This window comes from Phocoena sinus, chromosome 3, assembly GCF_008692025.1.
Source record: "Phocoena sinus isolate mPhoSin1 chromosome 3, mPhoSin1.pri, whole genome shotgun sequence".
Classification (NCBI taxonomy): domain Eukaryota; kingdom Metazoa; phylum Chordata; class Mammalia; order Artiodactyla; family Phocoenidae; genus Phocoena; species Phocoena sinus.
In genome coordinates, this window is record NC_045765.1 from 112,756,547 (window position 1) to 112,769,993 (window position 13,447).

A 13,447-nucleotide genomic window follows, 5' to 3' on the forward strand; every position below is an offset into this window, starting at 1 on the left:
GGTTTGTCATATATGACCTTTATTATGTTGAATAACCTCTATACCTACCATACCTACTTTCTGGAAGGTTTTTATCATGAATCGGTGTTGAATTTTGTCAAAAGCTTTTTCTGCATCTATTGAGATGATCATATGGTTTTTATCCTTCAATTTGTTAATATGGTGTATCACATTGATTGATTTGGATATATTGAAGAATCCTTCCATTCCTGGGATAAACCTCACTTGATCATGGTTTAAATCCTTTTAATGTGCTGTTGGATTCTGTTTGCTAGTATTTTGTTGAGGATTTTTGCAACTATGTTCATCAGTGATATTGGTCTGTAGTTTTCTTTTTTTGTGTGACGTCTTTGTCTGGTTTTGGTATCAGGGTGATGGTGGCCTCATCGAATGAGTTTGGGAGTGTTCCTCCCTCTGCTATATTTTGGAAGAGTTTGAGAAGGATAGGTATTAGCTGTTCTCTAAATGTTTGCTAGAATTCACCTGTGAAACCATCTGGTCCTGGGCTTTTGTTTGTTGGAAGATTTTTAATCACAGTCTCAATTTCAGGGCTTGTGATTTGTCTCTTTATATTTTCTATTTTCTCCTGGTTCAGTCTCGGAAAGTTGTGCTTTTCTAAGAATTTGTCCATTTCTTCCAGGTTGTCCATTTTATTGGCATAGAGTTGCTTGTAGTAATCTCTCATGATCCTTTGTATTTCTGCAGTGTCAGTTGTTACTTCTCGTTTTTCATTTCTAATTCTATTGATTTGAGTCTTCTCCCTTTTTCTCTTGATGAGTCTGGCTAAAGGTTTATCAATTTTGTTTATCTTCTCAAAGAACCAGCTTTTAGTTTTATTGATCTTTGTTATTGTTTCCTTCATTTCTTTTTTATTTATTTCTGATCTGATCTTTATGATTTATTTCCTTCTCCTAACTTTGGGGGTTTTTTGTTCTTCTTTCTCTAATTGCTTTAGGTGTAAGGTTAGGTTGTTTGAGATGTTTCTTGTTTCTCAGGGTAGGATTGTATTGCTATAAACCTCCCTCTTAGTACTGCTTTCACTGCATCCCATAGGTTTTGGGTCTTCGTGTTTTCATTGTCATTTGTTTCTAGGTATTTTTTGATTTCTTCTTTTATTTCTTCAGTGATCTCTTGGTTATTTAGTAGTGTATTGTTTAGCCTCCATGTGTTTGTATTTTTTACAGGTTTTTTCCTGTAACTGATATCTAGTCCTACAGCATTGTGGTTAGAAAAGATACTTGATATGATTTCAATTTTCTTAAATTTACCAAGGCTTGATTTGTGACCCAAGATATGGTCTATCCTGGAGAATGTTCCATGAGCACTTGAGAAGAAAGTGTATTCTGTTGTTTTTGGATGGAATGTCCTATAAATATCAATTAAGTCATCTTGTCTAATGTGTCATTTAAAGCTTGTGTTTCCTTATTTATTTTCATTTTGGATGATCTGTCCATTGGTGAAAGTGGGTTGTTAAAGTCTCCTACTATTATTGTGTTACTGTCGATTTCCCCTTTTATGGCTGTTAGCATTTGCCTTATGTATTGAGGTGCTCCTATGGTGGGCACATAAATATTTACAATTGTTATATCTTCTTCCTGGATTGATCCCTTGATCATTATGTTGTGCCCTTCTTTGTCTCTTGTTATAGTCTTAATTTTAAAGTCTATTTTGTCTGATATGAGAATTGCTACTCCAGCTTTCTTTTGATTTCCATTTGCATGGAATATCTTTTTCCATCCCCTCACTTTCAGTCTGTATGTGTCCTTAGGTCTGAAGTGAGTCTCTTGTAGACAGCATATATACGGGTCTTGTTTTTGTATCCATTCGGCCAGTTTATGTCTTTTGGTTGGAGCATTTAATCCATTTACATTTAAGCTAGTTATAGATATGTATGTTCCTGTTACCATTTTCTTAACTGTTTTGGGTTTGTTTTTGTAGGTCTTTTTATTCTCTTGTGTTTCCTGCCTAGAGAAGTTTCTTTAGCATTTGTTATAAAGCTGGTTTGGTGGTGCTGAATTCTCTTAGCTGTTGCTTGTTTGTAAGGGTTTTAATTTCTCTGTCGAATCTGAATGAGATCCTTGCTGGGTAGAGTAATCTTGGTTGTAGGTTTTTCCCTTTCATTACTTTAAACATGTCCTGCCACTCACTTCTGGCTTGCAGAGTTTCTGCTGAAAGATCAGCTGTTAACCTTATTGGGATTCCCTTGTATGTTATTTGTTGCTTTTCCCTTGCTGCTTTTAATATTTTTTCTTTGTCTTTATTTTTTGCCAGTTTGATTACTATGTGTCTTGGTGTGTTTCTCCTTGGATTTATCCTGTATGGGACACTGTGCACTTCCTGGAGTTGAGTGAATATTTCCATTCCCATATTAGGGAAGTTTTCAACTATAATCTCTTCAAATATTTTTTCAGTCCCTTTCTTTTTCTCTTCTTCTTCTGGAACCCCTATAATTCGAGGGTTAGTGCATTTAATATTGTCCCAGAGGTCTCTGAGACTGTCCTCAATTCTTTTCATTCTTTTTCTTTATTCTGCTCTGCAGTAGTTATTTCCACTATTTTATCTTCCAGGTCACTTATCCGTTCTTCTGCCTCAGTTATTCTGCTATTGATTCCTGCTAGAGAATTTTAAATTTCATTTATTGTGCTGTTCATCATTGTTTGTTTGCTCTTTAGTTCTTCTAGGTCCTTGTTAAACATTTCTTGTATTTTCTCCATTCTATTTCCAAGACTTTGGATCATCTTTACTATCATTACTCTGAATTCTTTTTCAGGTAGACTGCCTATTTCCTCTTCATTTGTTTGGTCTGGTGGGTTTTTACTTTGCTCCTTCATCTGCTGTGTATTTCTCTGTCTTCTCATTTTGCTTAACTTACTGTGCTTGGGGTCTCCTTTTTGCAGGCTGCAGGTTCATAGTTCCCATTGTTTTCGGTGTCTGCCCCCAGTGGGTAAGGTTGGTTCAGTGGGTTGTGTAGGCTTCCTGGTGGAGGGGCCAGGTGCCTGTGTTCTGGTGGATGAGGCTGGATCTTGTCTTTCTGGTGGGCAGAACTGCGTCCAGTGGTGTGTTTGGGGGTGTCTGTGAACTTAGTATGAATTTAGCAGCCTCTCTGCTAATGGGTGGGGTTGTGTTCCTGTCTGGCTAGTTGCTTGGCATGGGGTGTCCAGCACTGGAGCTTGCTGGTCATTGAGTGGAGCTGGGTCTCAGCGTTGAGATGGAGACCTCTGGGAGAGCTCTCGCCGCTTGATATTATGTGGGGCCGGGAGGGCTCTGGTGGACCAATGTCCTGAACTTGGCTCTCCCACCTCAGATGCTCAGGCCTGATACCAGGCCGGAGCACCAAGACCCTGTCAGCCAAATGGCCAGGTGTGTGGGGAGTTTCTTGCCTTTGGGAAGTCTGAGGTCTTCTGCCAGTGTTCAGTAGGTGTTCTGTAGGAGTTGTTCCACATGTAGATGCATTTTTGATGTATTTGTGAGGAGGAAGGTCATCTCCATATCTTACTCCTCTGCCATCTTGAAAGTCCTCCCTCTCTCTGTGTTTTGATTTGAGGCTCCAAACTGATTTTGGAGTAAATGAGAGAAGATCCAATGGGAACTTAATGTGTAGATGATGAGATTATGCCAAATGATGCCAGGGCAAGCTGCATGAATGAAAGCTCTGACATGGTTCCAACAGAGGGCATGTTGGAGCCATGAGAGAGAACCGACTCACCACATGGCCCATGGCAGTACAGATGGGCTGAGCTCAAACAAGAACGTGCGCCATGGCAGCCAATACCCAGAACACTAGAGTTTGTCAAGAGTAGAGGCCCTGGGTCAGACATCCTGGGTTCAAAGCTTGACTCTGCCCCCTCTTACATGAATCTCCTCAGGAAATTAATCTAACCTCTCTGGGCGTATTGTCTTTCTCAGTAATATGGGAATAATAGTAGTACTGTCTGCTGGAGCTATTGTGGGGTTAAATGAACAAAGTCATTTCAAGTACTTTGGCCAGGAACTTGCTCAGAAGATGTCAGCAATTATTACAATTACTACTCAAAGTGGAATTTTAGTTTCAATTAAAATCCACATCACCTGACATGTTACATCAACACTGTTAAATTGAATTTGGCTGTTTTAGTTTTGTGTTTAATTTTTTTTATCATTGGATAAACATGAGATAGTTATACTTACTTTTGTGAAAGTATCATTATAATAAAAATAATTCCAGCCAACATTTTAGGTGCATGCTTTCCTCAAGATTTTCTAGAAACTCTGGTCTATATGTATAACATATTTTGTATATAGAAGAGACCTTGTTATTCTTTTCCTTTAAAATGTTTTTAGCAAGGAATTAGCCATTGCTGGGTCGTTATTTGAGGGAGCTTGTTTAGGGGATCAGGAAGTAGAGGGTAGCTCTGGGCATGGTGAGCAGCTGATGCTTGAAGCTCCCCTGATCCTGTCCCTGGGTGCATTTAGCAGGGAGCAGGGAGAGCCACGGGGAATGGGGCCCTTAGTAGAAGACCAGACTTTGTATTGACAGTGACTGGGGTTGACCCCTTAGGACTGAGTGGGCACCCCTGAGCTTCCTGGACCTATCCAGGGGAGGGACTGGGGAGGAAAGACAGACTTTCTCACTCCAAATAGGGTGGGGCCACCAGGTCATATTAATTTAATTAGTAAATAAACACAGTGAAGTTGGACATGAATTATACATCCACTACGTTTTCTGTTGATGACCCTTCTTCCTTAGGAAGCTGAGTTGGGGAAAGGAAGGGGAGTTGTCCTGGAGGCTTAGCTGCACGACCACTACAACAGTGAGGACCCCTTCTGCACCTGGTGCTGCTACCTGGTGATGGAGGCAACACTGGTCCCGTTCGCAAGTTCAAAGGCAGCAGTGCAGCCTCAGCCCTGCCCTGACCCAGCAGGGAACCCCACCCTCTGTTATCCTTGTTAGACCCTTGTAACACTTTGCAATCTCACCATAAATTAAGCGGGACTGGCACCCATAAGGAAATTAGGATCGACACCCACAGGGGGTTCAAGTGAAATGGAAAAGCACGTTGCTTAAGAATGTGAACATTGCATTGTCAAGAGAGGGGGAATAATTGGGCGGAGTGATGAAGAAATTCTTCGAATTGTCTGGGGGAAAGACTCCTCTTTGTCAGTGGAAGGTAAAGCCCTACCAGATGCAGGTCAAGGAAGAGAAGTGATATCAGCTTTGCTAAAGATTGCTGGGTTCGGTGTGAAAAAACTGAAAAACTGAAAATGGGCTACGGTGCCCAGGTTGTAATACCTCTGGGTCACATGCGTGCCTTTCTCCCTTTGGAGAATTCTATTCTGCTCCGTGAGTGGATGAGCCGATCCTTGGACAGTCAGTCACTCTTTTATTTTGGTCATTTGTGTGGTGGTATCTTGGTTACTGCTCAAGTCTTAATAATGGAATGAGTGGCAATTTTGAAAGCTCATGTTCACTACGGCAGTCCTCAAGCAAGACTCACCCCTCCACGCACACCCAGTGTGGCTCCAGACCAACTCTAGAAAGGTCCTTTGTATGAGGAAAGAAACCCAAGTAGGTGAACATCAATCTCCCTGTCACCCTAGACGCACAAAATGAACAAACCCAGATTCTGGGTTTGAGAGAAAGCCAAGTGGCCTTGAACTTGAACAGATGACCTTTTGAATAACTTGCAGTTTGTGGGACAGAAACTCATGGCTTTAAAAATAAATCTTGGCAGAGCTTTCTGTGTTAGCACTATCTTCCCTTGGCCTGAGACCGTCAGATGTGCAACTTGAAACTCTGCCCTTATCCTGTCACAAATCAGGTGGAGAGGGATTAAAAGCTCTGGCGATCAGTTTCAACAAAAGCTGCATAATGGTGGGAGGTAGAGCTCTTCAGGGGTGTCACAAAGGAGATCGGATCTTGGGTTCTTTTGAGGCTTAGTCATTTGTTTCCCAGAGGAACAGACACCTTGAGAGTTTACCAAGTGCAAAGCGTGTGAAGTGTTATATAAAACAAAACCTCCAGGCCCAGGTCTCATCTGTCAGGAGCTTAGTCTCACCTCACGAAGGTTGCTATCTTGCTCTCTTCCTCTCTCCCTTCCTTCTGTCCTTCTTTCCTTCCTGCCTCTCTTCCTTCCTTCCAGGTGGTTTTACAAGTCTTAGTGGAAGCAAGGAGGAGGATGAAATAAATCACATCCTTAAGCGGCTGGTTCTTGATCTGACCCTAAACCCTTTGCCGCTGAACTGGAGTGAGTTGCAGCCGACTTCTAGGTCATTCTGACACCAGTCATCTCATGGCCTCAATCATGGGCCTTTACAGAGATCCTCAGGCAGACAGATAGCACTTTAATTCAGTGTGCATATGTATGCACATACCAGCATTTATGCGGTCGTCTCGTTCTATAGGCAGAAGGTAGTCTTCTTACTAGTGAGGTCTAAAAATTCAAATCACTAAGCATTATCTGAAAACATAAAAACATGTAAGCCCAGGATTATTCTATTTGCTCAAATTTTTGTAATTTTACTTTTTTTTGAAATGTTGAAAGTGTAGTTTTAAAATGCCAGTTTAAAAAAGGCTTTGAAAAAGCAGTTCTGGGGAGCTTCTGCTGCCAACAGGAAGGTGGGTTAGCTTCTTTGAACACGGGCTCAAAGAAGTGTTTACAGGACAAGCATGGAATAGAGCGAACACTGGCCGAGAGCCAGCAGACCTGTCATGGTGGTGTATCTATCAATGATTGGTTATATGTGGCCTTGAATTGTCAAAACTCCCTATTAAAGGGGACTCTGCCCTAGTTGATCTCTGAGGTCAGTCCTCTATCCTGAAAGAGGCAGGATTCTGGGAGAGGCTGACCACCTGCCATCTGGTGGATACTCATTAATCCCACTGCTATGCTCAGTTGCTGCCGGGGAAGAATGAAGAGAGCAGGGGAGGACGGTGGTGCTCACCTCCAGACACCCACAAAACTGAATCCACATCCGACCTTGGCCCTCACACTTCACCTTTTTTTGTTTGAAATGTACGGAAATACCTGTTTGTGTAGTCGTTCAGCACAGCTCCTGTCTCTATCCTTGGGTTTGTGGGGCAGCAGTGTTAGACCCAAACGGTCTACGAGGGATTCCAACTCGCCCAAGAACCGCCAAGAGTCGAGAGCCGCTGCAACACGCAAGAGGTTTATTAGGAGCCGATGCACCGGGGTTCCCTGAACCTCACGCAGGAGGCCGATGGGGAACCCCTAAAAGCGGAATCACATACTTTTTATAGGTTTATTTACTCATAGGGCGGGTATATTCTCACAATGATTGGGTAAATGTGGTGACTTTTGAATTCATTGGCTTAGGAACTTTTGTCCCACCTTCTGGCCGTTATAGTTGTCTGTTCATTGTGGCGGTTAGGGCGTATACCTGTTACGGGCAACTGGAAAATTACCCGCTGTCTGGCAAGTCCCCGTCAACTGAAAAACTCCAAGAATTGGTTTCGATAGGGAGAAGGAGTGGCGCACGATAGGGAGAAGACTTGGTTTCGATAGGGAGAAGGAGTGGCGCATGATAGGGAGAAGAATTGGTTTACGGGAACAAGTGAGGGGGTGGAAAGTCCCTAAAGGCCCCACATTCCCCCCTTTTTTTTTTTGTAACTAATTTCAATCATGGAATTTCAGTTTCTTTTTGCGAGTTTTGGTATTGTTGCCTTAGCATTAAAACTTGTACCGTACTAATGCGTTCTCTAATAAAGGCTATCAGGCGATTCAGAATGCATGGTCCAAAAGTTAAGAGCAACAATAAAATAATGAGGGGCCCTAACAAGGTGGAAACTAAAGTAGTAAGCCAGGGAGATTTATCAAACCACGATTGAAACCATCCTTTTTGACTTTTCCTTTCCTGTTGTCTTTTGTCCAGGCGCTCCCTAAGTTTGTCCATAGTTTTGGTAATAGCCCCAGAATGATCAATATAAAAACAGCATTCTTCTTTTAGTGCAGCACATAGTTCGCCCTCCTTAAGGAACAGCAGATCTAATCCCCTCCTGTTTTGCATTACCACCTCTGAAAGCGAGGTGAGGGATTCTTTTAACTGAGTTATGGAACTTTCTAATGCCCGGAGGTCAACATCTACAGCTTGCCTTAAGGCATCATAATAGTGGGGTTGTTGGATGAGGGCTGTTGTACCCGTTCCTACCCCGGCTGCCATTCCTAGTCCTAGGAGTACAGCCAGGGTGAGTGTTATGGGTTCCCTCTTAAACCTTCCTCTGCCCTCATACTCATCTAGAAAGGATGAATCTGAATGATAAATGAGTCTGGGGACCAGCTGAACTAACACACAAAAATCGGTTGAAGCTTTAAGGACCTCTAAAGAAATGCAGGGGGTCAATCCTGTGTTACATGCCCACCATCCATCCGGAGGAGGGAGGAGATACCCTGAGCCCTGTGGGAGGCTTAAATTGGCACAAAGATGTCGGTGGGACGAGGGGGGCGTTCCTACACATGTACCGTTTCCTAATACTGAGGCCAGGGTCAATTTACTATTTCCTTCTTGTTTCCATCGACATTGATCTGGAGTGTTAACATTATTATAATTAGAATTATATCCTATAGCATCATAATAAGGGGGGAGGAGCAGCATAGCAAAGCCAACATGATTTGGTAGCCTCCGGGTTTGTGGCATTTAAAACCTCAAAAGCCGCCTGGACCAATGAGAGCATTCGGTCCCGGGGGGTCTTGGGCTTGATTGTTATTCCTTTTGGCTCAGAAGTTTGGTTTCTTATCTCTGGTAACGCTGTGGGAGGGGCCAAAGGTAGCGAAGAGTGCCCTATCTCAGGGTTGGGGCTTATAGGAACTGGAGTAGGGGTTTCAATTTTTAGTTTGATGGTCATTAGTAATTCATCATTATATCCTTCTTTATAAAACCTGATTCCCCATGAATGGCCATTTATCCAGTTTTTATCCTTTTTTCCTGGTTCACTAAAAGAGATCTTAAGGGGATGGCACCATTTAGTACATTCAGGCCTATAAGTTAAGGGGTTGGTTGGGTGTGTATAATTGGCTGTCACCTTAATAAAGTCCCAGCCAGAGGTGGGCTTCCAATAGGTGTCTCCTGTGGTTTCACACCCCCAGCTTTTACAATAAAAATGTTCCTTTCCCCCACATTGATAATTTAGGGACCTATGGCGATGAAATCCCGGGCATACATAAAAGGTAGGGTTGCTAAGTTTCTGTCGCGTACCCGAGTTTTGGCAGCCGTATTGGCCGGCCCGACCGGGTATGGATGGGGCATTTTGACGATCATGGGAGTGTGCTGTGTCCCAATTGGGAGCTCCTATGGCTAATTTACAAACATCGGGGAAAAGGTCTGGCCACCAGGTCCAAGGAGCAGCAGTATGGCTAACAGACCATATTACATCTCCAGTTTGGGAAATTACCTGCCAGGTTAAATGCTGGGGCAGGTGAGGACTAAAATTACTCACAGTCAGTAGGGGTAACAAAGTTAAAGTTATAAATCTGATGATCGCAGAAGCTTGAGCTTGAGCGGGTTGCTGGTCTTTTGGGCTCGCCATTCCGATGTTGCAGATGCTGGTGCGGCCTTCACGTGTGAAGCGTGGATCCACGCAGCGATGCCGTCTACCTTTATAGCCGTGGGGGTGGTGAGCAGGACGATGTATGGTCCTTTCCACCGAGGCTCTAGAGTCTGGGTTCGGTGCCGACGGACGTACACGGAATCTCCGACTTGGAAGGGATGAGCCTCTGCTGGTGTTCCTGGTCGGTAAGCCTCTGCCAGCTGGGACCACACCTCCTTTTGGACCAACTGGAGTCCCAACAGCCTAGCATATAAGTCAGTGTTATTCTGGCAGTCAGGACTTAATTTCTCCCTTAGCGTAAAAAGAGGAGGTGGGGCCCCGTATAGTATTTCAAATGGAGTAAGATAATAGCGGGAGGGGGTATTTCTAGCCCGGAACAGGGCTAAGGGAAGGAGCACCGTCCAATCTGTACCGCCAGTCTCTATGGACAATTTAGTTAGGGTCTCTTTTAGAGTTCTATTCATTCTCTCTACCTGTCCTGAACTCTGGGGTCTATAGGCACAATGTAATTTCCAATCAGTCCCCAGGTATTTGGCCACACCCTGACTTACCTGGGCGACGAAGGCGGGACCATTATCTGATCCTATTACCTTTGGTGCCCGGAACCGGGGGAAAATTTCTTCTAAGATCTTTTTGGCCACCACAGTAGCTGTCTCCTTCTTCGTCGGGAAAGCTTCTACCCATCCTGAGAAGGTATCTATAAAAACTAGAAGATACCTGTTACCGTACCTTCCAGGGCGTATTTCAGTGAAGTCGACCTCCCAATAGGCTCCTGGGCGGTCTCCTCTGAGCCTTTTTCCGACCTCAAGTTTTCCTTTATGGGAGTTTACCTGTTGGCATGGAATGCACTCTCGTGCAATCTGCTCAGCTAATTTAGTTAGTCCAGGGGTATCATAACCTGTCTTGTGTAGTAGGGACACCATCTTTTTGGTTCCCAAGTGTGTCCATCTGTGAATCTGTTGTAGCATGGATTTTGCTTGTTGAGGAGATAATGTTCCTTTAGTTATGGCTGGGGTAATTGTTCCCCTATCATTTGGTTTCCCAGGACTCTCATCTGATAGTTCTAGTATGATTTCCCGTAGAGCCACTTCTCGTGCCACCCTATCTGCCAATTTGTTGCCTCTTGTCACCGGGGTATTGTCCTTCTGGTGTCCGGGGCAATGAATGATGCTGACTTTAGTGGGGAGCATGAGGGCAGCTAGCAGTGCCACTATTTCTTCTTTGTTTTTAATTTCTTTGCCCGCCGAGGTGAGCAACCCTCTTTGTTGGTAAATGGCCCCATGGACATGGGCGGTAGCAAATGCGTACCTACTGTCCGTATAGATGTTTACTTTTTTGTTTTCTGCTAGTTCCAATGCTCTAGTCATGGCGATTAGTTCAGCCCGTTGGGCCGATGTCCCTTGCGGTAATGCGGCTGCCCAGATGACCTCTTTCCCGTCTACCACGGCAGCTCCCGCCCGACGCTTACCTTCCTCTAGGAAACTGCTTCCGTCAGTAAACCAGGTAACGTCGGCGTTGGGGAGGGGCTGATCCATCAAGTCTGGTCTGCTACCGTGTGCTGCAGCCAGTACTTCCTGACAATCATGGATGACGGTAGTGCTTTCCAGGTCAGGGTCGGGTAGCAAGGTGGCCAGGTTGAGTCCTGTGGCTGAGGTAAACTTAATACGATCTGAGTTTAACAGCAGGGCTTGGTAATGAGTCATCCTGGTATTTGTTAGCCATCTGTCGGGTGGCTGGCGAATTACACTTTCTAATGCATGGGGGGCTGTTATCGTTAGGTTCTGCCCCAAAGTCAGTTTGTCAGCATCTTTGACCAAAGCGGCCACCGCGGCGATTATTTTTAAACAGGCGGGCCATCCTGCTGCCACAGGATCCAATTTCTTTGATAGGTACGCAACCGGGCGATTCCAGGGGCCCAGTTTCTGAGTTAGTACTCCCTTTGCAATACCTTTATTCTCGGCCACGTACAGATGAAAAGGCTTAGTGATCCTTCCCCCGTTCCTTTTTTTAGGGCATTCTCTTGCCCAATGACCTTTTTCTTTACAGTAGGCACATTGGTCCTTGTCTAATGGCCGCCTTCTATCCGTTGTTCGCCCTTCCTGTCTATTTCTGTCTCTACTGTTTCCTCCTCTGACTACAGTGGCCAGTATCTTACTCAAATGTCTTTCTTGCCTCTTATCTCATCTTACCTCACGAGCCTCTTGTTCCTTCTGCTTTCTTTCTTCTCTTTCTTCTTCTTCTGTCTCCCTCTTATTATATACCTTATCTGCCTCTTTTACTAAGTCCTGAAGGGAGAAACCTTGTAGGCCATCCAGCCTTTGTAACTTCTTTCTAATATCAGGGGCCGCCTGGTCAATAAAGGCCATTGCTATGGTGGCCTTATGTTCCTCAGAGGTTGGATCATAAGGAGTGAATCGTCTAAAAGCCTCCATTAAGCGTTCTAGGAACACGGTTGGCGATTCCTGGGGCCCCTGAGTTACCTCTCTTACCTTAGCCAAATTCGTGGGGCGCCTGGCCGCTCCATGGAGACCCGCCACCAGAGCCTGGCGATACATTTTCAGGTGCTCCTTACCTTCCGGGGTATTAAAAGTCCCAATTCGGCCTGACGAGTGGAAACCCGGCATCAATCTCGTTAGGCAACTGGGTAGGTTGTCCATTGGCGGCTAACACATTCTTTTTAGCCTCCAGGAGAACCCGTTGCCTCTCCTCAGTTGTGAGGAGAGTCTGGAGGAGCTGTTGACAATCATCCCAGGTGGGTTGGTGGGAGAAGACAAGAGACTCTATTAAAGCAGTAAGAGCCTGTGGGTTTTTAGAGAAAGTAGGGTTATGCATCTTCCAATTATAAAGATCTGCAGAGGAAAAGGGCCAGTATTGAAGGGGTCTATTCCCGTGGTTATCGGGGGGGCCATATTCTCTAAGGGGTAAAGCAGTAGAGTCTGGGGAAACAGCCCTCTGGCTTCTGGTGCCCGCCGAGGGACCCCCCCTTTCCGCCATAACAGGTGGCCCTACTGGTGCGGAGGGTTGTGAAGCTGGGGGTCCTAGGGGCGACATGGGATTTAGGGCCGGAGGATAAGGAGGTGGGGAATCTAGAAGAAGCAAATCAGACTGCAGGTCAGGATATATCGCCTTTGGCGGGTCCGGGGCAGCAGATGACTTTTCCGTGTCTGGGGTTTTCTTCAGGGCCAATATCTCCGATTGTGCTGGAGCGCATGCAGACGTGCCTGTTGAGGAAACAAAGGGCCGGACCCACGGAGGCGGGGAGAGAACTAGATCTTCCCAGACCAAGATATATGGTATCTGGTCTGGGTGTCCGTGGGGTCCTGTGTTAAAGACCCTAGACTTGACTAGCCCAACCTTATCTAACAAAAAAGATCCTTCGGGTGGCCACCCTGTCTGAAATGTAGGCCACTCAGAGGTACACAGCGTTTGCCATTTTCCTTTCCTTACTTCTACCGAAAGGTTGTGGGCCCTAGCCCTAACTTCGGTCCAGTGGCTTAGGGTAAGAGAAAGAGGAGTCGTCATAGTTTGTCCCATTGTCGTCCGTCAAAAGAAAGATAATAGTACAGAAAAACAATAAAATTTCAAAAGACACACATTGATATTGCCGCCGCGAACTTAAACCCGAAACCAACTCAAATTCAGATGGCAGCTTATATAACCTGCCAGAACCAGCCGCCGCGAACTTAAACCCGAAACCAACTCAAATTCAGATGGCAGCTTATATAACCTGCCAGAACCAGATGAAGGGGAGACAAAATTTGTTTCTCCTTCCAGATGGACCACCAGGGCGTCCCCCGGGGCCCGTGGACACCAGCTTTCGGCACGTCTGCCTAGCCAGGAGTCCAATACAGATTCCACAGCAAGCCGGTTCGCACGGCTTTTTCCTAATGGCGGCTAGCAACAAAC

General features: G+C 45.0%; 1 protein-coding gene across 1 annotated transcript; it reads right to left on the minus strand.

Annotated features, from left to right (window-relative positions):
• Positions 1-11,550: 11,550 nt before the first annotated feature.
• Positions 11,551-13,075, minus strand: LOC116750676 (the record flags this gene model as incomplete). The annotated part of the gene is given in 2 exon segments (XM_032625620.1): positions 11,551-12,129; positions 12,131-13,075. Coding segments are annotated over 2 exon segments (1,524 nt in total), but the record flags the coding sequence as incomplete, so codon positions are not given.
• Between the last annotated feature and the right edge of the window lie 372 nt (positions 13,076-13,447).